Below are 25,869 nucleotides of genomic sequence, written 5' to 3' on the forward strand. Positions count from 1 at the left end.
GCAACAACAACATCCATCTCCATTCTCTCTCTCCTTCCATGTCATGTTCATGTCCATTAAATACAGTAGCCTTCATGGAGCTTTCTGCCACATTTCATTATGTTCCCTCTGCCTCTCTCAGGATGTCGATTTTGATTATGATAAGCCTCATACTGGGCATTTTTTTCTTATCTAATAATATTGTTTGAATCACTCTTTTGTCCATAAAAAATACAGTCTGATTGCTGCATTTCTCTCTTTTTGATCCTCTATTCTCTCAGCGCTTCATTTCACCCCGGTGTAAATGGGGACTATTGATTCCATCTCTATTTCTGTTCTCTGCTTTGTCTCCCTATTGTGTGGCCTGTCTTGCTGGTTCCCTGTAGCTTCTGAGATTGTCTGTGATAGCCTTGTTCTTGCTTACAGCGGCATTAACACACAGCTTCTCTGTCATAAATCTATCATTTTCATCCCACTCTCCCTCTCTTGTCCACTGAGATCATCAACTGCTTGCAGAGTCTTTTCCCCCCTCGAAGCCATATCTGAATCTCAAACCTTAGTATCCCCAGTGGTGGAATGAACTGCCCACCACTGACAGTGCGCAGTGCCTCGTCTCTTCCTATAGCCTTCTCCTTAAAGGTATTTTACACGGATGTATTTTTTTCAGTCTTCTTGCTCTAGCTGTTTCTTGAAATATCACAGACTTCAAGGGCAGAGCAGACACAAACACCTTCATCATATGGCTCGCAATCAGCTGCCATTAAAGAGGGAGTTTAAAACAGGCCTGCGCATCAAAGAGCAGTCTATTTGAGGGAAAAAACAGTTAATAATTATGCCGAGAGATGAAAATACATGCTAAAAACCATTCAGGATGAACTTTTCCTCTGATTTCTTTTTGTCTGACACAAAAATAAAGCTTTTTAGTACTAGAAATAGTATTTAATGCTTTGAGCCCATAGGCTCTAAGAGGGACTAAAAGGAAAAAAATCCTTTTTAGTGTAATCAAGTCGCCCACTTCAAACCAAGAAAAGGGTCTTCATTGCTGAGACTCAGGAGAATTTAAATGTCAAAATGTGCAGCACATTCAATTTCAAAATAAGTGGTAGGCTTTCACCTCTCAGCAAACAGCTCTGCTTGAGGGGAAACTGTAATATGATGCTTGTTCTGTGGGAGATTTCCTTCCAAGGTAGACGTGTGAACAGGGATACCATGTCCACCACAATTCAGTAACAGCTGGCGGTCTTTGATGCTGCGGCACAGAGTGACGCCACGGAGGGGGCGACCCTGCTGAAATGTGCTTTAGGCTGCTGTCTTGGGCGCAGAACTGCCTGAAATGACTGAGAATGACAAACCCTCTGTCAGCTGTGTGCCAGTGCAGCACGCACGCATGCACGCGCACGCACACACACACACACACACACACACACACACACACACACACACACACACACACACACACAGACAGTGGAACCGAGAGAACAAACAGCACACACCTGTCGAGCAGAGCACCATGTCAGACTAATGTGAGGGGCGTCAGGGGAGCGCACAGAGAGTCTAGTTCAAATCAAAGACTCATAGCAAACCAGAGCTGAAAAGGATGAGTGCACCTGGAGACCACACTTGGCACAGACAGACACAGATGAAGAGTTCAAGTGCCAGTGTCTCATCTGAGGTATCACTTCCAGACCTCCTGCCCCGGGACAGTGTCCTTACCAAAAAATGACTGGCGCACCGTCACCTTCCCTGGAAGAGTAAAGAGTGTCAGTCCTGTTTAGAGAAGAAGGACAGACGGTTTACCATGTTACAAGACTTTACTGTACAGTCCCAGCAAATATGACCAAGGCTTTGTTCAGTCCTGCCATTCAATACTCTTCATATGTCGCCCCGACATCACTTTGTGCTAAGACAGTGTTGACAGAAATGAAGTATGCCTGAGACAGAAATATAACAGGAAGTGGTTTGTTGTTACCCATTCATGGTCTGACTCAGCTCTGCTGTTGTTGTGTGAGCTTGATTGGAAAAATGATGCAAACAACAGCAAATAACATTCGGCGTGCTATTGGAAACAACAACAGCACAACAGCTCGCTGAATGTGCCACTAAATATTTCATAGTGTGCTAATTCGGAAAGCAGAAAACCAAATCAGCCAGCAAATGTTAATTGTCATTTGGGCTGTTGTTGGATGGAAATTGTGGCTGTCGTATGCAGCGATGGAGGAATTCTTCCAAACCTTAACTTCAGTAAAAGTACCAATACCACGATGTAAAAATACTTCAGTAAGGACAAGTATGTAAAAGTATTGTAAAAGTGAAAGTACTTAATGTGTAAAAATGGCTCCTGTGAGTGTTACACTATTATTTATTATTATTATTACTGATGAATTAATGTTTTATGTATTCATGGACAGTTTAATAACAATACATTATATTTTATGAGATGATTTTATGCTTTTTATTTCCCTTTCATCTAAACTGGAGTAGATATATAAAGTAGCATAAATTAAAGTACAACTACCTCAAAACCGTGCTTAAGTACACAACGTGAGTAAATGCACTCCACAGTGCTCAGAAACGAACAGCAGCAGGCTTGTTTTTACTTTCACGACTGAGCAGTTTTGAAATAATCCAATTTTCTCAGCCGATAGAGGAGCATGTCATTTTTCAACTACTCCTGAGATAGGAGATTTTCCCTTCCATTTGTTATAATTCTATTTTTCACTTAATTTAAAGTCTTCCGTTTTCAAAAATATATGTCACAATGAGGGCATGTGTTGAATGTGTATTGCTGCCTATTGATATGAAACAATGACACGTGCAGTGCATGATACAGTACATGTGTGCACACTACAGTATATTTTTGCTCTATGTTGCTGGTGATATGTGGATGCCAGCTGGGGCTTGCGCTTAGGAAGGCACTGCATGTGTTGCTTCCTGTCGAAAATAATTATTTATGCCACTGAAACAGAATGATTCAGAGACCCGCCAAAATAAAACAGATGCAATAGGTTTGTGTGAGGAATATATATATATATATATATATATATATATATATATATATACATAATAAAACTGGCAATCTGTGCAGCTGCAACAAGGTTTGCAGGAGCACTTGAGAGTTTTACATAATGCATGAAGCAGCTTATGATTTATAGCCGACTGAAGGTGTTGTATACAGGCTGATGCACACCTCTGTTTCCTCTGTTGCGGCTACTGACCTCTTCTACATCAGAGTGTGAGCGTAACCTGTCTTGTCAGAGCAGTGAGCCCATTTCTTGTAGGTCATGTTCATGTTCGCACATTAACACTCAGCATCCAGGCTGTTGGAGGGCAGAGAGGGGGGGGGGGGGAACATGGCCTGAAGGTTCAGGGTGGTATTTTCACTTGATGCTCTACTTTTCAGTTTGAGATCTGGCTGTTTTTGAAGATTGCATGTGTATTTTTTTCTTGGGCCAGGCCCACAGCAGGAGTCTTTCAGTAACATCCTCCATTAAAACTCTGACTGGATGAGATTTCTAATGATGCTGCTGAAGGCTGGGGGGTTTATTTTACCCCCAACAAAGGCAAAGTAATTAACAACAGTGAGGCTTTAGTCTGGGCTCTCTCTCTCTCTTTCTGTGTGTGTATCAAGGCGGTTATTGTATGATTACTTGTGTGGACTCGGGGTATTGTTGTGAGAGTTTTCCTTAAAGAAAATCAGAGTTGAGTCTTTTCTTACTCTGTGCAGCTTTTCTCCCCTGAGCATCTCATTTTTGTTGCTGGCATTTTATTTGGGAAGAACTTGAAAGGCTTCTGGTGCAATCCACAGCACCGTCAGTGCCCAGTAAAAGTTTCAAAGTGTCCCTGAGCAAGGATACCTCATCCTCATGTGTGTTTGCATCAGCGTAGTCGAGAATCACAAACTGGAAAGTAGCCAAAATCAGCTCGATCAACTCTACACATTTTCATCCTCACCCTCAGTCAAAGCACCAGAAGATACCGGTGAAAAAAGATTCTGCTTTAATTGCAGCAGCGGCAACAACAGCAGCAGCAGCAGCAGAAGAGGAAGAAAAAGAAGTGGGTGCTCCCCTGCACACAGGCGCAGCCTGCTTTAATATAAGACAACCCCTGAGCCCGTTCCTTTGCATCAAACAGGTGGAACGAGGGAAGCCGACACCGGGGAGAAGGTGTGAAGATAAGGAGAGCGGAGAGGAACAGAAGGTAAACGTGGCAAATGAGAACGCGGGCATGTGTCTGGAGAACACACAACGAGGGCGGTTGTCTTCACAGATCACTGGCAATTGTGTATTTTGTCACATCAAATTTGATGCAAGACCTGTCTGTGATTGGTCGAGTCCCTTGCCACTCACATCCGCGAGTGCACGGGCCAGTGATGTTGTGTACATGAACGACGGCCCTCCTCTCTCTCTTAGGGTGCTATAAATAGGGGGAGAGAAGCCTCGGGCTCTCACTGTAATGAGATTAAACCAAACCAGCCTCAGCTCCCAGTGTTTTTATTGAGCTTTATTTCAGTTTCCATTCTGTGTTGCAATATGTATAAGAAAGATATTGAGTGTGGCTGCTGCTGCGTGCTAGACAGAGTCCATGTAAGAACATTTTCTTGTGCATCAGTGTGTTAGTGTGTGTGTTTACATGCTTTTAAATATATATGTGTGTGTGTGTGTGTGTGTGTGTGTAATGTCCTCATTTTGCACCCCACAGGGCATGGCACATCTCCTAAAGATGTGTTCATCATGATGGTAAAGCATTTGTCACCATAAAATTGTGCCGGCACGAAGTTCCGTCCACTGGCTTGAAATCATCATGAACCCCCCCCCCCCCCCCCAAATCCACCCCCCTTTTCTGCTTCCTGGATTTCCAGCAGTTTCCATGTTACGCATGTGAGGCCCGTCTGTTGCTGCCAGTGGAAAAGTGATAGTTAACCGCAGCGCGCACACACAGCTCGTGCATGGCTTTTGTTGAATCCTGATCTGTGAAAGGCAGACAGAGGACAGTACTGGCACAGCTATTGTGGCTGAACGTGTGTGTGTGTGAGCATGTGCTCGCGCGAACGCTTTTGTGAGACGGAAAGTGTCTGGGGACATGCAGAGTGGGAGACGTGCATTCTGTCTGGACATACTGCTGATTCTCACAGCCCTTACTGTGGCGCTTCGGAATGATCTGCTAGACTCTGACTGGGTTTTCCTTCCACGGTGCTGAGGCCTCATTACCCAATCAGAGCGTCTTCATTATACCATCAAGTTAAGGAGCACTTGGTATCTGCTATTCATCTCCTGTCACTGTTCCAAGTAGCAGGGAATTTAACATTAACAACATCATATCTGCACTTTTAGGACTCGTCACAGAACACATTCATCAGAAAAAGAAAGGCAGCAGGTCGGAGCAGAGCTTCTCTGCTTGAGCGGAATAGGTGAGCAGACAGGACAGGTGACTTTTGGTCACTACAGTGACAGAAATCAGTCAGACAGATGCTGCTGGCGTGGCGTGATGTGATGAGAAGAGGAGACAGACAGGACGCCTCTGAATTAGGGAACATTTTTGACATCTAAAATGACAGTGCTCGTGCTTCACATAAACGGGGAATTTGAAGGACGAGAGTGCCGTGAATGACATCAGAATAAAAATGACAGACAGATTGACTCATCAGACAAACATGTTGCATTCACAGCCCCCTGCTGCGAGGCAGTGGCCTCCAGGTCAGAAATAGGACATATTAATCCACACAAACAATTCTGCCTTTTCCTCACTAATGGTATTGTGCTGCTATCTAGGATAATCACACTGATTTTCTTATTGTTCTCTCACTAACGTGATTAATGCCTATTATAACAGCGCTATAATTGGAGTACCGTTTTGCTAATTGTCCTTGTTAAATTTATGGTATATTTTATCTCCAGGGATGTAATTTGCCTAAACATGAAATTCTGAGCTTTTGATTTTGCTAAAGAGAGGATGGTATTCATCTTTTTAAGGTCTAATCTTTAAGGATATAAATGCACATTTAGCATCATAGTAGGCTAAGTGTTGCCAAATACGTTGGAACGTAATATAGCGCTTAGCAAATCAAGATCCAGATGCTTCCCAAACAGAGCTGAAAGGAGAGTGACTTACAGGTGACATGTTTGCGTCATCAACTTTTGAAGGCGATCAGATGTCACTGTTGTGTTCTCAGCTTGTTTCACTGGCTTCATGTCACTTATTGCACGTATCTCTAGTTTTCCTAGTTGTATTGGTCACCTGGAGCTTGTTTTCGACTGGATTACTTTTTTTACTTTTTTTTTTTTTTCTTTAAATCAGCTACTTACAGCCCCACCGTGGGGTCCAGCAAGAGTGACAATACAGCAGAAACGAACAGGAGGGAAGCGAATCATCGGTGCCCTCTTTTTGTTCAGCCACGCCATGAAAACATTAGTGGACAATTCAGAGCATCAAGCTAAATGGACCATTTCACTGCGTATTCAAATCAACCTTGTATGCTTCCTCACTCTGCTGTGCATCCTGCCCAGCGTTTGTTTTTCTACCACATTATATCAGTAATTATCTATCATTCCAGGGTAATACGCAGCCAGCCGTCTTTGTGCAGGGGAATAGGCATGACGAACTGGATGCCAAGACTGCTTATTAGTTCGCATTTCACTTGCAGATATGATTAAATATGACATAATTTGAAAATTACAGAAGGGATATGGAGCTTTTCAGTAGATAGATAGATAGATAGATAGATAGATAGATAGATAGATAGATAGATAGATAGATAGATAGATAGATAGACTTGTACATAAGCCAAGAGTGGCAGACTGAAGGAAAAGACAGATGGAGAAAAAGATGGAGGGAGATAGATAGTGAGATGGTGAGGAGGAACAGAGCCACAGTGACACAAAGGTAGCTCTGGATGACTCACTCTCTCTCTCTCTCTCTCTGTCTTCATCTCTCTCCAGTCTGGATTAAAATAAAAGAGGCCCAGCAGCCCCAGCCTGCAGAGAGGGAGTTACGCACTCCATCTCAGAGATAGGCTGATGCGCTAAAAATACCCCTCCTTGTGTGGGCTTGTTTGGGGGGGGGGGGGGGGGGGGGGGGGGCTAAGCATGGGGAGGGAGGTTTATGGATTTGGTGCTATAGTACAGACGCCAGTGATATCACTACTGTCCACAGTCCAGCTCCATGGCATTTCCAGCATCTCTCAGCCCATTTCTTTTCTCATCATCTCTGCGCTAATTGGGTTTTGTAAGTGCAGTCTTCCACTTTCTAGGAATGCTGGTCAGTGCAATTAAAATCTATGTCATTAAGCAGAATTCAGCTGGATGCCGCTTTTATCTACACCCCCATTCCGTCTTTCCATCGCACCCCCCATTGCTAGCATCTCCCCTCTGAGAAACTCCATTAAACATCAAAAGCAAATCAATATCATTTTATTGCTCTTGCTGCTGCAGAACAGTTTCCACGCCGAGGAGTTCGTCTCTCAACTCCTAATTTAACTGGATGCGAGTGGCAGGAAACTAAACAGAGCACCGAGTGAACACGTCTCTCCATCTGTCATCTCTCAGGATGGTTCTTTATGTCAGCTGATCCATCTGTTTAGCCCAGCCTCAGTCTCCACAACAGCAGAGAGGAGGAGAAATACCGCGGAGCTCCCTTAACACAAATCTACAAGGTGCGTTTTGAGAGGAACAATGCTCGTAAAACAAACACTTCCTCCGCTTCCTCCCCTGATATTTGGGAATCGGATGAGTTGTGAAAAGAGCTGGGTGTTGGGAGTCACGATTCTTAAATACTTACCTTTCACACTAAACGGCCCCCGAGGGGGTGACAGAGGGGATTTGCATATAAAAGGATAGGAAGCACCGTGGAGAAAGAAGGATGAAGAGTGAAGAGAGGAAGAAGATGTAGGAGAAATATGGGTTTCTGCCACTCAGTTGTAATTAGTCATTTTGTATGTGACCAGAGAAAGGAGACAGAATGAGAGAGACACTGGTAGGAATACAGATGGACAAAAAAAAACAAAAACAAAGAGAAATAATAGAATACAACCATCCGGTGGAGCTGTGCGGACCTTGTTGCCCCCTGTTTTTAATTTATGCTGCAGAAGTTGTATCAGAGATGCAGCGCAGTTAGGACAGCAATGAAGAAAAAGAGAATAGTTTCTATGAGTATTCCTTTACTCCGAGCCAGTAACTACAGTATGTGGTTAAAGTGGTGACCTCCAGCTTTATGGGTCTCAGCGGGTGTTCTGGGTGAGCACTCGTAACCCTTTTCACACAGGACACAACAGCAGAAAAATGATCCTAAACATACCAACCAAATTGTTTTTTTATGGCTAACCAGTGAAATATTCTGGACTGGCCAAGTCAGTCATCTGACCTTAGTCCAACTGAGCATGTGTTTCACTTCCTGAAAACCAGACTGAAGGCAAAAGGGCCACAAAACAAGCAAAAATTGGAAGATGGCTGCAGTACAGGCCTGGCAGAGCGTCGCCAGGGAAGATACCAAGTGTGTAAATGTTAAGACTGCAACCAAATATGAAATATGGTGGCTATTTATTTTAACGTGATGATTTACTTCCTGTAAAATTTGATTATGATGTGCCTGTGACATTCATCCGTCAATATTGATATAACAACTCAGCATTTTTAATTTCAAATCAAATCCAATGTTCTGGAGTACAGACCCAGAACGTCCTACCAGTTTCTGACTACACTGCACTGTTGCATTTACACATAGGCCACGTCGCAAAGTTGCATCTAAACACAGTTGAAAGTGGAGCAACCTGTGAAGCAGACACAGCCGTGACAGAGTGAGCCGGTCTCTCTCCACCTGAAGGAGACACACCTGTGAGTTCAGAGATCTGCTGATGGCGATGTAGAGCGACGGACGCCGCTGGAAGGTTTCGAAGAATACAGAGCGTCAAATAAACCACACAGCAACAACAGAGGCCAACTTCCTCAGGTGAAAAGAGAACAGCACACTGAGAGCTTTGTGTGTCTAATGTGAACCAGTCAATCCGGGCAGAATTTATTTTGTGCAGTGCATTAATAGATTAAGAGGGCTGTCCTTTCACAACGTGGAGGGGCCTGTTGCTGTGCGGAATAAAGGCTGGTTATCCTGTCTAGTGTAGCCCATAAAATAAATCCCTTTCCTGTGGCATTTGCCAGGTGTGTGATTGCGGCCAATCCCTCCACGTTCCTCCTGAAAGGCATGTGTTCTGCACTTTTAGAGGCTGTGGCCGGCTCTCTGTGTTCGGCCGCCCGGAGCCGGGTCGGTGATCCTGTGGGCAGGATAATCTGCTGTAATCTCCGGCTCTGTGATCTGACCATAGCGCAGCTGAGAGCTGGATGGGTGGGAGAAGCTGTGCCTGGAGCGGACAGTCGGGGGGCGGGGGGTGGGGGGTGTCAGGGCTGAGGGAGGTCAAGGACTGTGAAAATATTATTTCGACCTAAAAATATGAATGACCAGACTTGCAGGTACAGGAGTTGTGTGTTCTGTTTGCTCATTAGTAGTTTTTAATGTAAGACTCCTGAATTAAAGATAAACCTAAGCTATTAAAAACAGCTGTTCAGTCATTTTAACAAGAGTTTCAAATCAGATTTTGCTCTCCAGTCGCATTAGTCCTTTCAGTGATGATGGGCTCAATGTTGTCATATTCCATGCACATATTGTGCACAGCCAGATTCAGTCCAGTATTAACACTGAAACGTGGATCTCCCTGCCGCTCTGGTGACTTATAAACTGAGAACGTGGGGGTAGGGGCTGAAGTGGATTTGAATTTTCGTGAGGGTTAGCATTGTTTTCATTTTTATCTGAGAAAATATCTGACTCATCTGAGATACATGCATGAAAAGACTCATAACAAGCATCTATCACGCAACTGTATTCGAAGTGGATAAAGAAAGGCTTTCTGGAGAGCGCTAACGCCAATACAATGTGTGCTGGGAAGTATGCTAATAAGATAATGATGTTTCTTAACGCACATAATTTGATGAGTTTAATGAGCATTCAGCTGCCAGGTCACAAGAAGTCACGAAGCTTGAATACATGATTATAAGTTCTGACATGGCTGTGGCTGTGATAAATAGGAATTTTATCTAATTACGTTAAATTGGTTGATTGTCAGTTGATTTCATGAAATTATCAGATTTCACTGTGTGGCTACTGACAGACATGTTTCAGCTGTTTATTCCTGCTCCCGTGTCCTGCCTTGTATGTTCTCCTCCTCATGTGTGTTATTGCTTTATGCTCATCCTGGCTCTGTGCAGCTCCAGTGGCCAGATGCCCTCACTTTGCCCGTACGGCATGGCGCCAGCACTTCCCCTACAGAGCCTCCGCTAGTCTCAGGTCCTTCACGAACGAATCTTTTGAGTGAACAAACTGAACTGAATCATTTCCTGAACCAATCCGTTCATTTATCAGTTCACTTGAGCTCTCAGTCAGTTGCGGGCAAACATGCAAGGATACAAGTCACTGATGCGTTCACAGGGATACACTCACATGGAGGACATTTGTTTCGCCAAGCTAACGGCTGACGTCGCCAGGAGTTAGCACAAGACAATCAGTAGCCCCACATGAACACAAACGCACACCTTCAAGTTCCCCGTTGTTTTAATAGACTTCCCAGATAAGCACATGCTCAATACGTTAGGCTGGCCTGTATGAGAGGAGAGAGTGGAGACTCGCTGGTGCTGCTGCAGCTGTAATGAGACCGCCAGCGGCTCAAACCTGTAGATCAGTTAAAACATCTTTAAAGACCAGCGTTTATCTGAAGTATACACATAGTTTCTGGCATGTGTGTCAAAGGGACACCACTTCCGGTGCTGGAGGGATTCATGAGGAATACACACCGTTTGGCTGTGTTTCAGCTCAGCGAGCAGGAGTACGCCGACGGAGCTCCGGTCAACACTGAACGATTCACTGAACGATTCTTTTGAACGAATCTTTTTAATGAACTGATTCCATTGATTCGAGACACTGAAAAGAACCGCTCTGCACATCACTGGCTCCTGCTTCTTGTGCACTGTACTGTAAATGTCGACATTAAAATGGAAGCAGAGACTTGAGCGTGCCTCCGTCTTTCCTTCTCTCTTGTCATTGCCTGAGAGGCACAGAGGGCAAGCTGAGGCAAGCAGAGATGGCAAGCCTTCTCTGGACATGTCATTCGAGATGTGTCATTTACGGGCATGTTGCCCTAAAAGCATACCCCAGCCTGAGAGCGCCTCACAATAAAACAGGCTTAATGTGCTCAATAGATGATTCAACTGCAGCAATAGAGTACAGCTGTGATTATACGGTCAGCCTATAAAAGTAGCACCCTTTTCCCAATTTGCAAGTCCCCACTCCTCTTCCCTTCAACTCCCCTCAATGCCACCCCCACACTGGTAGCAATCAGCCAGGTGCTAAATGCCTGGGTGAGGCACAGCTCATGGGTGGGTGGTGTAGTGGGGGGGGGGGGGGGGGTTGGGTGAAATTGCACGTGGAAATAAGCATCTGTGCTTGCTTGGCAGAGGAGGAAGCGGGGGCAGGAAATAACTGTCATTCTCTACTGAGGCTGAGCGTACGGATTGTGTGCGTGTGTGTGTGTGTGTGTGTGTGTGTGTGTGTGTGTGTGTATCGTGGGGAGAGAGGGTGATGGACACAGGCAGGTTAATCATTAACTTAGTGAACTGAAGAGAATGAAGAAAGGGGGGAGGAGGAGGAGAGGGGTTGACTGGGAGTTTTTTTTTTTTTTTTTGAAGTCGCTTAAATGAACGAGTGTTGGCTCATCCCCTAAGAGAAGCCTGATTAATGCCAGTGTGCAGTGTGATGGAGGGAGAGGAGAGCTGACACCAACCAGACTGCTGGGAAAACGCTGATGTGGCAGCAGCCTTCCCCAGCCAGGGGCTTCGCCGTGACGACTGTTAATGAATAATCGATGGGCAAGAGAGGGTCAATAGAGGGGATGTATGTAAATCTCCTCTACACTCTCACACAGACTTACAGGTTTAATTAAACTAATGGCTCCGAAGCCCTTTGAAGCCTGCCATATTAATAACATGAAATCAAGCTCTCTTCTTTTGTTGCAGGAATGTGTGCCGGGAAGAGAGAAAATGAAGCTCTGCCGTAGAACAGTCTAATTTTCCCGGCTTATTCGGCACACAAGGACTCCCTGTGAGAAGATGCACAGTGTTAATTTAATAACCAAAAGCTGCACTGAAGCAATACCTGCGCACAGGATTTCCCCCACCTAAAATACAATTGAGCTTGATGTTACACAGCCGCTGCACAATGCGATAAATGAGCTTTACATCTTCCACGTGAGCGACCACGTCTCTCAGTCATGCGAAATGAATCCGAGTGTCGTTGTTAACATATCCATTACCATAGGATGGTCTGTGGCGTGCGTCACCGGGGCCTCAGAGTGAGGCGGTTCAGGTAGCAGGGCTGCATGGGAGCTTTAATGTGCTCCTCTCCATCCTGACAGAGACGGTTTGTTATCTTCCTGAAGAAGGAGTCACTCGGCTGGCACAAATCCCCGTCCCCTGTGAAACCTCTGATCATCATGTCATTGTCCGCAGCGATACACTCCAGGGACACTGCTTTCACATAATGAAATCAAGAGAGCTGCCCACAGCCTCGGCTTATAATCACCCTGTTTACAGTGTGTCTATCTTTGTATGTGTGTGTGTGTGTGTGTGTGTGTGTGTGCGTGCGTGCGTGCGTGCGTGCATGTAGTTTGCCTTTTTATAGTGTTTGAGTAAAAACAAAAGAGCTTCGACATTAATGCTCATCTGTGTGTGAGCTTAAGTGCAACATGGGGGTGTGTTTTTTGCCCGTGTGTGCGCGCGTGTGTGTGTGCGTGTGTCCACGTGTGTGCATGAGTCACTTTGAGAGGTTTCACCAGCCATTATTGATCTGGGACTCAGTATTTAATAGGAGATAGAATAATTGTCTCTTCATCAGCTCTCCAGAGATCACAATAGTAACTGTCATGAGAATTAGGATTCTTGACATTTTCCCAGTCTGTCTTTGAACAGCACTGTTCAAACAGGCTGCATGTAAGGCCCCTTCTTCAGCAACTTTCCAAGACGAGCTCCACCATCCGTCCCCGGCGCGTCATAAACAAACGACAGGAAGAGATGGGAGGAAAAAGACTCAGAAGAAAGGGTAAACTACTGCATGTGGAAGAGGCAATAGGAGAGGAGGAAACAGCTTGACAGGGCATCTTATCTTCACTGTGTTCTTCCTCGCGGTGCTCAGGCTTTAAGCTGCTTGCTGAAAGGTGCAACACTGAATTCATGCAGCAGGTTTCGCTCGCTTTTTCTTTTTCTTTCTTTTTTTATTTTATTTTGCTAGCTGCTCTTGCAGAAAAAAGGCTGAAGATAAGAAAAAAAAAACAGATACTATTCACAAGTCGTCTCATTTGTGCTCTCATTTGGTATGTGGTGCAGAGGGTGTATTCAGATAGTGAATACCCCTTTGTGTCTCCACATGACAGCCGCAAATAAGCACAAACTGTCAACACATACACGCGCAATTCAAAATGTCCAATCTGTGTTCCAAACACTGAGGAAAGGTTAGCACTGCAGCCAAAAACAAAAGTTGTTTGGAACGAGTTTTCCACCGAGACGAGCGGACTTTACAAATGAAATTGAATCAAAACAGACAAGACAGCAAGACAGGGGTTCACAACTTTTTCCAACCAATGTCCCACTTGAAAATCTCAAAAATGTTGGCGGCCCTCATCTGTCCCCATAACAATAGGAAAGCAGGGAAACACAATATATACAATGTGGTCCGGCCAGAGAACACAGAGTTCCTATCATTGGCTTAGCTACAGACGCCTTATACGAGAAAAAAAACAAAAACAATGAAGGAGTTTTTGTTTCACGTTTTCAGTGTTTTTAATATAATTTCATCCAAAACATTTAAAATTTTTATTTTTTCATAATTACATCTTTTCACCCAAATCTTACTATTTTGCTAAGGATTTGTCTGCCCACTTGCAATACCTCAGTGGTTCAATACTTGAGTGATTTAAAGCATTTGTCCTAATTATCTGTGAAACACTGCTATCGCTCTCTACTGTCATAATAATAGAAAAAAGACATACATCTAAGAAATCTCATATTGTGTATTGCTGTTTGAATCTGTCACTTATTCATCTAAAAATCCATGAATAAAATCAATCTAATCCGTAATGACATGGTTTAATCTCTCAGTCAGAAGGGTTGTCCCACAGTATTAGTTATTACAGTTCATACAGTCAGCTTTGCTTTGCAATAGTTTCTGAGAAATTCTCATAACTTGCTCCTCACTCATTTCCTCCTCTCGCCAAGGGAAATTGCCACACTTGCCACTGAGTTGTTTCAACATCTCTTTTTGGTAATTCCAGGGTAAATGAGGTCGTTGCAGAGCTATTAATCAATATCTTCTGTTATGAAAGTAATAAATAACACCTCAGGAACAGCAAACCAGATGCCTGCAGTGGTTCAATAGCTTCTAACATTGATCTTTTAATGTGGTTGTTTCATTTTTAATTTTCTAATTATTTTACTTGCTTACTGTCTGTTTGGTACCATGTATTAATTGTAACGTGTATTGGGACCATGCTGCATGGTGATCCATAAAATTGATTGATCGATTGATTGATTGAAAGGCACCAACGCAGTTTTTATTATATTAACACTGCAGTAACATGTTTTTTATTTTGAGCTGCAAACTGTTAGAAATCCCCCTTGAGGCTGCCTAACATTGCTATCTCCGATGTCATCTGTGAATTAGTTGTGGCTGACCTAATGCACCTTGTTTGAAAGCTATTTCATGGTCTAATTGTTGCTGGTGGAGAATATTAAGGTAGCACTGTGTCTGTTCACATCTAAAGGCCAAGGAAAGTGCTGTTGGTGAGCAAGGCTGTTGATGTCAAAATACAAAATGTTTTGGGCGCAAGCCTTGCACGCTCCTCAGTGGAACGTGTAAATATTTACACAGGGGTATGAGTCAAGCCGTTTTCTCCTGACTTTCTCTCTCTCTCTCTCTCTCTCTCTCTCATTCTCTCTCTCTCATTCTCTCTCTCTCTCTCTCTCTTTTCTCCTCCTCTTTCTGTGTTGTTCTCTATCTTCTCTTCAAATCCTCATCACACAGACTGTGTGTTGCTGTATTCTAGCGCCTGTGGTCTGTTACTCTTACTGATTAGCCTTCCTGTTGCTGCAGAGGAACTGTGAGCAGAGAGATAAGGAAAGTGAGAGCACATGCTTTTGCAGTAGAGGGAGGTGGAGGAGAGAAGAAGCAACAGATACAACACAAAGAGCAAAAGGCTGGCTAATTAGGAAATCAACAGAGGTCAACACAGGCCTCTTGGTGTGTTTTTTTTTTTTTTTTTTTTTCGGAGACTGGGTGTCAGGAAGGTTGTGAATGTAAAACAGCAACCTGGAGACCAGATGGGGGCAGGGGTCCGGTTTGGGCCGGCTGTGTCCCAGCAGAAGCAGTGGGACTCAAGCAGAGCTGAGGTGGTGAAATATCAGAAGAGTTCTCCTTTGTGAAGCTGTCAGTGCTGAGAAACAGACCAACCTCAAACAAGCCCGCACAGGCAAGGATTAAGAAGACCTGCATAAATCCAGGGAACAAACTGAGAATGTGAGAAGGGGGGAACCAGAGTTTAAGAATCCAGGGCACTGAGGATCACAGCGTTGGATATGCATGTTGATGCACTTTGACTCCCCTGGCATGAGACACGTGGGCGAGCAGGACTAAAGGGAGGATCAGGCCTTGTTATTAGATCCTGCTCCGGATTGAGGACAGTTTGCACCACGTACGGCAGGTGCTGCGGTTCTGTCTGCCTGAGACGTGAGTCGACATACTAAAAAGTACACGAGGGGGGGAACTGCGTGGGAGGGAGACAGCCATACAGAACGAGGCAGCCAGTTTCAAGTGGAGGCTGGGGGAGTTTTCTTTAACTGGTCGGCTCCAGCAGGGCCAGAGCTGGCAGCGATGAGTCAGAGGAAGCTGACACGACAGCTGAGGTTGTGGGAGAGTCCTGAGGGTCCTCCTCCTGCACCCTCTCTCACCTCACCTCTGTCACCGGTCGATCAGTATCGTGGACACGGGGGCTCTGCTCTGTTTCGGCGAATGAAACTGAACCGCAGTATTCAGGATCACAGTCGCTCATCTCACTGTATTTGCAGGTACAGTTCTGCATCCAAGCCACTGATCTGTAATTTGTCCCAATTTTACAAAGAAGCTGTAGTGATTTATGCTTGTTCTGCATCTCTTCAGGTGAGGAGTGAGTATTTGTGCAATGTGACTGTCATACAACTCACCAAAGAAGATTTCAGAGAGAATTATTCCATGCACATGCTGTAATAACCCTTGCCAGATGGATGAGATTTGGGGAAGTGCCGAATTCAGAAAGCTGAAGTCTCATAATTAGTCTCAAAGTTTGCAGAAAAAAAAAAAAAATACGGGGATTAGCGCATACAGCTTGTGGAGGGTCTCCCTGGCAGACATTTTTGATGTGTTTTTCATCACTGAGGAAACTTGTTTAATGATAATGTGATCTGTAACCGTAGTCACAAAGCCTTCTGGGGGAGAGGAGTGGCTCCTAATTGGCCAATTTAGAAGTAAAATCTAAAAATATCACTCTTCACGCTTAATTTTAGAAGTGAAACTGAAAGGTGTTCACAGCTGTGTTGACAACAAAAGTTTGAGAAGTTTGGGAGGAGTGGGGAGGTGCTGTGGAGATAAAAGTTCTACTACATTAAAAATAGATGCTGCAGCTACACTGCAATCTGCTTCCCTCTCTGTCCTTGTCATCCCAACATTTGACTGCAGCCTGAAAGCGACTATTATATATTAATATTATTATGCATGGAAGTCTTGTAGCTGATGTAGTGAATAACAAACCTTATAACAATTTAAGCAGTACACGTTTCACAAATATTGTCATGTGAATTGGCATCTGTCTGTACTGTTATTACAAAATTCACAAAATATGACTCTAAACCCCCTCTCAATCGATAGTGAATTCATTTCTTGGCTGAGAGATCTAATCTTTCTTTCATCTGAAAAAAAAAAGAAAAAAAGTTGCAGTTACTGAGGGCTGCTGGAGAATAGAGGCTTCCTGACTGCAGGTGTTGGTGAAAAAGAGACGAGTGTAACTGGAGAAGCGTGTTGCCGTGTCCCCTTTGGCTAAGCTCGACTTTGAGTGGATCTGGCAGATTAGTTTCTGCCTTGCGTTTTGGGTTTAATGTTAATCAGCAATGTGCTGGCCGAGCCGATGCTACGTGGCCAGATGCTGTGGTTCACTCCAAAGCTGTAAGGAGAAGACAGACATTTATTTAGAGGACTGCAAAATGTCCAAATGTGCCTTAATCACTGCCTCTGTTTGGATGCTAATATCCACCTCATGTCTTTTTCTGGTTGATGATGATGTTTCTTAATGATAAATAAAATAGTTTTCAAGAGATCTCAATCCAAATCAAACATCTCCGTCACTCTCGTGTTAAGACAGGCAGCTTTGGCCCAGAGAGAGAAACTGGGGTTGATCTGGTTCATTTGCTCACTTAAACACAACTCACTCAAAAATGTGACTTGTCAGTAATGTGTAATTCTCAGGGCAGCCTGGTGGCAGTCTGCCAATCCAGCGGTACGGCAGAGTCACAGCTGTACGGGTTCAACGCTGCAGCGCGTATCACATCTCTCTTCCTTCAACTTCCTTTCTCAGAAACTAGAAAACGTAAATGAGGGTAGTGTGAACTGCTTGTGTTTGGGTGTTAAGGATGATCTTGCCACTTTTATGGTGTTACTCTCAGATGAGAGCAGCAGCCGAACAAACACCTAAATGAAATGCAACACATGCAAACCCAGTTTCTGCCCTGTCTTCTGAACCCCTCAGCTTCGACTCAGAGAATGGTCCCTCGCCAGGCCGCAGTCCCATGGATTCGCAGGCGAGTCCTGGGTTGGTGCTCCACCCTTCTTTCCCCCAGAGTCAGCGCAGGGAGTCCTTCCTGTACCGCTCGGACTCGGACTACGACACATCCCCCAAAACCATGTCACGCAACTCCTCCATCAACAGTGAGGGGTAAGCATGAAGCCATCATCCTGGATCCATCACCATCACGTGGCAGACAGAGCTGAAACATGTTTTTTTTTAAACCCACAGTTTACTCTCTCTCTCACACACACACACACACACACACACACACACACACACACACACACCACCGTGACTGCACATTATCCCAATCAACACAGCAATGGTTGTGATTGTAATTATGCAAGCATTATGCTAATGAAATGATGATGAATCCTCTTAACATTAACTGTTATGCTCTGTTTTTGTGGCTTGTCCTTCGGTAAGTTTAAACCGCCCAAAACCTTCCATTAGTGTGTTTCTGGATTATTTCTCTGTTTAGACCCACATAGATCTTTGCAAACGCCCAGCTCTGAGATACAGCCTTTCATACAAACACTAATATTGAGCGCCTTACACCTCTCACATTCATCTCATTCTCCACCTTTTTTCTCTCTATCCATCTTTTGCCCTGCAGACACGCCGAAGACATGATCGTCACCCCTTTCGCTCAGGTATGTTTTCCTCGTGCACCTCGTCTGCCATGTTTAATTGCTGTAACTGACTAGAAAAGGTGGCTAATTAGTGCAGTGAACTTATCCCCCCCCTCCCCCTCTCCCCCTGGCTCCCTCCTTCCTTCCCTCTTCCTTCCTCCCTCCTCCTTCTTTCCCTCCTACGCTGTCCATCCATCCCCCAGGTGTTGGCCAGCCTACGAACTGTAAGAAGCAACTTCACCATCCTCGCCAATGTCACAACACCCACTAACAAGTCAGTATCATGCTGTCAGACACCCCTTCCCCCCACTTACACTCGTCACGACTGCCTGCTTTGTTTGCAGTGTGTGTTTGCTGATGTCTCCTTCTCCTTGCTCCCGTGGGGAAACACTTTTGCCATCATGATTAACTGGTTTATACTTATCAGACTATGCTCAAGGAAAATATGATCTGTATTATTTGGCATCACGCCAGCTCGCTGACTGAGGATTGAGTGTAGAGAACACCATGTATGTCCCTGTCTCTGTACCCAGACGATGCAGACGGTCAATAATACTAAAATTATTTTCCTTTGTAATGCAGCAGACAGAAGGAGCTAGAGTTGGCAGGCTTTTAGCTCCACGTCAATAAGATATATAAAGCAATGCACCACAGAATTATCAGCATCTATAATTATGCAGTGTTGTGCCCTGCGAATGCCTCCCTCACTTCACAATTATGAAACCATGAAGGCTATTTTAGAGGAGAGAAAAGCTCAGGCTTTGTCTTAGACTATTTTTGGATACTTCAATATTTGAAGTGAGGCAGGGGAATTTTTATGGACTTTAAAACATCCACACATTGCAGCGTTATCCAATATTCAGAGACATTTTAATGTAGACATGCACTCTTCCATTTGTTTCTTTTTAGGGACGTATAAATGAATAACATACATGAACACGTTCATATCCCCTCTGTGAGCCAAGGCTTTTGTTGCCTCATCCTGTAATGCTGAGTGCGTGTTGAACCCCAGCAGGGGGCAGCAGTGTGTTGTTCGCCCTCTGATGTAAGGATGTGTTTGTCCACAGGAGGTCACCAGTGACAAGCCAACCCACTGTTCCCCAAGCTACACTCTCTGGTATGTTGTCTGCTAATTAAAAACTCTTAGTCCAAGGAGTCCCACAGTCCCCTCACGCTGCATTAAGGACACACTGCGACTCCCACATTCCCCAAAAGCATCATCAGGAATGAAAATGACTGCAGAACATCACATGGCTATTAGTGAAGAACTGTTTAATTAACCACACTGCACACATTTGAACAGATCTTAGATAATTCTAATGCTTAAGATACAATAGATGCATGGGATAAGAAAAAGCTTTTCATGCATACAGTAGATGTGTGAAGTACATTTTTACTGTCACTACACTGAAACTGATTATTACTGACTTAATGCTTTGACCTACTTTTTTTGTTAAAAGACAAATGTTGGGCGATCAGCACTGCGTGGCTCTTTGAATAGACCCCTCAGAGTTTGATGCTCCAGCACTGCAGTGCCTGACATGAACACTTTTATTTACTTTTAACCAAACACTTCATATTTGAGGCACAAACACTATTTTCTGACAGTACATATTATATTTACATTCAAAGAGTTTGACCAGTAGTTATATATGCATGTATATATTGTATATTTGTTACTCAGCTGTTAATAATCTCACATTTAGCCCAGTTTTACATTCATAATTCATCGTTCATATGAGACTTCATTTTAGTTGTCTATTTTAGTACATAAATTAAAACATCTGTCCATCAATTTTAGAGTGAAATCTATTATATGTTTTGAATTTAACTGTGTTAACAAAAATTACAGATATGAAAACATTACTACAGAATCAGAAAGAACAAATACATCGGGTTTAATTACTGTCTAATGTGATCATATATTGAATTGTAGAGCGATATCTGTATGTTTTGTATTTAAATTATAATATTTGTGTTATTTGGCGGATCATAATTTAAAATAGTGACCTGTCTTACTCTGTTTACAGATATCATACTGATATAAACGCATGTGACATGTATGTATATCATATGTTTTAACTTTTGTTGGTGTATTGGTACATTTGGATTACAAGTTGAAGTATTTTTTTTCGCCAAAGCAGCATTATAAATACATGCTCTTTTTTTATCATAGGTGACCAAAATGGAAACTTGGAAACTCAGCTCTTAAACTGTAAATCCAGTTAGTGTCAAATTCCTGGGCTGCAGGATGGGACCGTAACAGCAACATATCACTGAGAATATTATATGCTTTTGTGCCACTATCTGTGCTCTTCCTCTACTGCTGGTCCACATATTGTCTGTGTGCCTGTCCTTCCCAGAGGAGACGTACCAGCAGATGGCTCGGGAGACTCTGGAGGAGCTGGACTGGTGTCTGGACCAGCTGGAGACCATTCAGACCCACCGCTCAGTCAGCGAGATGGCCTCCAACAAGGTCCCCACACAAACTCACTGTCCTTCCACCTCTGTTAACTCAATATGGTGCCAGGCCTCTTGATGAACATATAAACTGTGTGTGTTTCGCGGTTTACGAGAATATTTCACCACTTCATGGGAAATGATTATGAATGGGCTGCAGCTGCGCCACTCAGTGTACAAAATACATTTTTGCTAACTTCCTGTTTATGCTTCCACTCTTTGGGGAGTACAAACAATGCAGCTCCACTAAGGTAAATTATTGAAGTGAGGTGGAAAAAATAACCCTGCAAGAGTAAAATGTAAAACTTAGTAGAAATACTTTTAACAACACTGCATTTGTGAAGTAAAAGCCCTCGTCTGGCTTGTCCATTCTCCTCTAACTTATTGATCCATAACACATTTTCACACAATATTGTTTAGAAAATGGCTTATCAGCTGTTGAAGTAATCATGCGCTGCTCTTTCTACTGTAGATATGGTCGGAAAAAATATATATCCTCGGTTTATTTACAATCCTGTGGCAGTAATTGCATTGATAAATCATTAATGTGGCCTGCACCACATATGTGGTCTACCATCCTCCGTGGCATTTGTTAAACTACATTGACAAACATTATTGGTTGCTGTGGTTAAGTATTGGTGTTTACAACTGCAAGGGATGCAGCGAGGTTGTATTGGATTTTGATGCATTTTGCATCATCTACATCTACATGTCTGTGTGTGCGCACATGGGCAGGCTTCTTAAGTGTGCATGCATTTGTATTTGTGGAGACATGGGGACAGGGAGAGAGAGAAAGAGAGAGAGAGAGAGAGGAAGAGAGGGGGGAGGGAGGGTGACGGTCTGTGGGTGGGGAGGACATGAGAGGGAGGGGGGAATGGGTCCTGATGCTGATGTCTCTGCTGTAACCTTGGTTGCTATCGAACAGCAGCAGGGTCTGCCCTTCCCTTGTAGTCATTGGTTTGCCACTCTGACCACAAGCCATGTGGTTTGGGCAACAACCAATGATATAGAAGCAATGCTCCTTTAATAGTGTTCGGTCTTAAAGAGACAGCGTCGTGTACCCTGTTTGTTTTATTCTAGAGACTCTTCCCGTGTTGCAATTAACTATTAATTAGTGGTGGGTTTACAATCAGTCCGGCTTATGATGACATGAGGGAAAGATAAAAGCAGAGTGCTTAAAGGATATCGCGTATGTGTGTGTTTGTGAGTAAGTGTGTGTGTGTGTGTGTGTGTCTGTGTGTGTGTGTGTCTGTGTGTACATCTATATGCGTGCACATACAGTGTGCAAAGAGAAGTCTCCCGGGGTAAACAGAGTCTCTGTGAATATAATGCCGCCTTTTAGCAGCCGCAGCTAAGCCACAGAAATCCTCCGCACCGTGCCAACATGGAGGTACACACATGAATGTTCCCACTCAGTCTCTCACTCTTTCTCACACCCTCGCTCACACACACATATTTGCGACAGACGTACATGCCGTCTTGTTGCACATGCGCACTCAGGCTCCGAGCAGAGGCAAGCACCGAAACAGACACACACGCACGCGCACGCGCCTGCAGCCACACTGCCTGATTAGCTTGCGAGAGCTGTCTACAGCATCCAGGGAAATGGCGCAAGAGGCAGTGCATTGGAGGAGGAACGGCAGCCTAAAGCGGCAGGATTAGACCTCTGGCACTTCGGCCGGCTGAGACATGGATTGACTCGGAGCAGGGGGAGCGGGCTACAGAGCTATCAGGAGGCAGTCTGACCGACTGTGGACTGACTGCGTGTCGCCGGGATCGGTGTGAGACGGTACAGACGGGTTGATGCACTGGTAGGATTGGGCCGGGCCTCTGGATCCGTACCGTGGGGGAGGGGCAGTCGACGCAGGGAGAGGGAGCGTGTTTTTCCAGACCACAGCTCTGGTGTGATTCTCTCAGCCTGACCGTCTGCTTACAGGCCTGCCTGCATCCCTCTCTGTCTCTTTCTCTCTCTCCCTCTCTCATCCTCTCCATCCTTGTTTTTCTCTTGCTATCATCATCTGCCCCCCCCCCTTTCCCTTCCCTGATGTTCCTGCTGTCATCCAAGCTCCCCTTACCTCCATCATTCGATACTACAGTCATCTTTCCGCTCGGCCGTCACCATCTCTCCATTCCTCTCACCTCCATCATCTGAATTTTTTATTACTGTTTGTCAAGCAGCTCAGCTCCAACAACATCATTTTTTCGTTTACATCTCTCACATTCCCACTCATCTCCTCCATCGGCTCCTCTCTGTGCCCTTCAGACGGTCCCTCGCTCCCTCACCACTTCTGTTTCCCTCCATCTTCCCTCTTTCGGTTCCCATCCACCTCTACCCTGCAGTGACTGTAGATTTGGGTCAGTCTGCTCAGCAAATGGGATGAGATGTAGTCTCCACAGCAGCCGGATCCAGGGGGCTCCTGGTCTGCCCATCAGGGGGACCCTCATCTTTGGACCACACTGAGGCTGGAGCCTGACTCTGGACTGACCGGGTGGCCTGCTTTGGGGTGCTGCATGTAGGCAAGGACAGTCTGCACCAGCAGCCCCTACCCTCACCCCCTTCCCCTGTTCCTTCGCCCCTTCTTGGGGCAGCCGTCACTCTGGAGTGTCCCGGCTTGACTGGCTGTGGCCTCTCCCCACACACCCGGACGACGCCTTCATGCCACTGGGGCACCTGCAGTGCTCCAACCCCGCTCCACTACCGCACCTCCTGCCTGTGCCATCGGCCCAAACCCCCCGTTACCCTCAACATGGGTGTGGTGGAGGCCATTGACCCGGCGCCGTCCCCCTGCCCCTCGCCTGTACCAGGGGGCTACAGGCTGCCCCGCTCCTCCAGCTACAGCCCCCTGCAGGGGAGGGCAGGGGCAGAGCTGGACCTCGGTGCGGCTGCTGGAGGGGTTCTGGAGGGGGGTGGGACGGCGGCAGAGCGCAGGACGCCCTTAGTGGACCTGTTCTGTGAGACCTGCTCCAGGCCCTGGCTCATCGGCTGGTGGGACCAGGTAGGGCTCGGAGAGCTTGCAGAGGGCAAACGAGGCCTGGCAGTGGCCATCTTGGATAGATGCTGTGGACTCTTAAAGTTTTACTGCTACATCTGTGCATGCATTAACAACTCATCTGTTTGCTCACTCCATGTTGTTATCTTTTAAAATCCAACAGTGATCGTGTCTGTCTGTGAATGTTATGTGTCTATAAGGGAGAATCCTCCAGGATGTTACATGGGGACTAGTTCATTACATACTGACTATATGTGGTGACAGATGGTTCTGTGTGTCTGACAGTGGCTTTGTGAGAAACTGTAAGGCAGAATATTGGTGAGTGTGTTCCTGTACATAATTTATACATGAATGCACTGAAGGGGAACAGTGATAAAGGCACAGAGTTTATTAACTCTGCTCAGTGTTTCTATATTGCAGCAGCACTGTAAACAAAAAGACAATATCAAACTCATTCTTCAGCCTTCCATACTGCGTTTACATTGCTGTCTTTTGAGAATACACTGGGCTCCTTAAAATCTAAGAAACAGCTTTGGGAAATAGTCCAGTTGTCTTTACTGCAGGTACATTGCAGTGTCACATAATGTCCGTTTCGATCCTCCACACCTGCGTCCCACATCCCTCTGTCTCTCTCTCCTGTTACCCTGAGGCTGGCCTCAATACAGACTTAAGGAAGCCAGGCGTGTTGCCAGTGAAGGACAATGCTTATTGTCTCAGGACTGAGGAGATGTCTCTTTTTGTTCCAGTTTTTTTTAGGTGTGCCAACATTCTGCATCCATAAAAATGTAGGAAATGAGACACTGTGGAACTTTTCTTTGATTTGTCAGATTCGCATCCGATATGGTGTCCTGCTACTGTGCTACCAAGACAAATTGTTGCTTTTGTCCTTACTGTTTTATTGAATGAGATTGGGCAAATTAGAATTATATTCTCTGCTTTCATCTGAATCATATTTTGCAAGTAGTTGATCAGTAGAAGGTCACATTTTGCACGTGTGCATTTGTATTTGCGTGGTACTCATGAACAGAGACAGGTAGCGAAGATACAGCCCTCATGAATCCCTCACATGTACAAATGTATATGTGTGTGTGTGTGTGTGTGTGTGTGGGTCCATGGTCATGTGTGTGCAGCGTGTGCATGTTTGCCACATTAGTCAGTGTCAGAGGAAGAGTGCTGTTTGTCCTGGCACTCGGACTGGCACTGTGGAAGTGTTGGTTGGCAGCTATGACTCAGCGTTACAGCATTAGGGAAGGAAAGAGCAAGAGAGAGAGCAGGAGGTTTGGGCTGAGCCTGCTGCCTAAGTGTGCCACTGGGCTTGACTAGCTTTCCTGGCTTCTGATGACTGATTCTGCCTGTCTGCCTCTATGACGTGCTGTCACAGGACCTATTTGGCCTATCGTATAACGAGCGCCATGCTGGATAGGATGGGTGGAAAAAGACAGATAACTGTGGGGAAAAGAGTGAGGGAAGGTGGGAATGGGTGAAGCGTGTGAAATGGCAGGAAGGCAAAGCTGATCCTGTGACAGAGGAGGATTTTGGGGCTCGAGGGCAGTAGCGAAGAGTGTTGTTTACCTCGAGAGGGAGGGAGGAGCAGATATAAGCAACAGAGAGACGTAGAGAGGAAGACGGCAGAGGAGGGGAGGGTTGACCTTGGTAAAGGTCAGAGACACCTGCCTACTCCCTCAGACTGTCACCCAAGCAGCCACCGCTCGCACATCAAGCTGAAGGACTGACTGTGAGGAGGCAGTTGCCACGGCAACCGCTCTGGTTGCCATGGAGATTGTTATGTGTGAAAGATCAGTCAGTAGGACACAGACTGAGGGGTCTTGTCCGAATCGCATTGTACCGTCACATGACGACTGGCGACGGCGAACTATCAAGCCTCCAAATACCAGCGTTTATCTATAGATGCAAA

General features: G+C 45.1%; 1 protein-coding gene across 6 annotated transcripts in view; it reads left to right on the forward strand.

Moving 5' to 3' along the window:
• pde4a (phosphodiesterase 4A, cAMP-specific) overlaps positions 1-25,869 on the forward strand; it is a 40,425-nt gene that overhangs the window by 5,795 nt on the left and 8,761 nt on the right. For 2 of the 6 annotated variants that reach the window (XM_056401710.1, XM_056401711.1), the window contains exons 2-7: positions 17,834-18,019; positions 18,489-18,525; positions 18,708-18,778; positions 19,572-19,621; positions 20,681-20,728; positions 20,868-20,980. In XM_056401710.1, the coding sequence (XP_056257685.1) occupies positions 17,834-18,019; positions 18,489-18,525; positions 18,708-18,778; positions 19,572-19,621; positions 20,681-20,728; positions 20,868-20,980 (505 nt within the window). Of the gene's footprint in view, positions 1-15,085; positions 16,125-17,833; positions 18,020-18,488; positions 18,526-18,707; positions 18,779-19,571; positions 19,622-20,680; positions 20,729-20,867; positions 20,981-21,891; positions 23,961-25,869 lie in introns of those variants that run through there. The other 4 variants (XM_056401712.1, XM_056401713.1, XM_056401714.1 and 1 more) reach the window with 3 other exon arrangements.

This window comes from Seriola aureovittata, chromosome 17 (assembly GCF_021018895.1).
Source record: "Seriola aureovittata isolate HTS-2021-v1 ecotype China chromosome 17, ASM2101889v1, whole genome shotgun sequence".
Taxonomy (NCBI): domain Eukaryota; kingdom Metazoa; phylum Chordata; class Actinopteri; order Carangiformes; family Carangidae; genus Seriola; species Seriola aureovittata.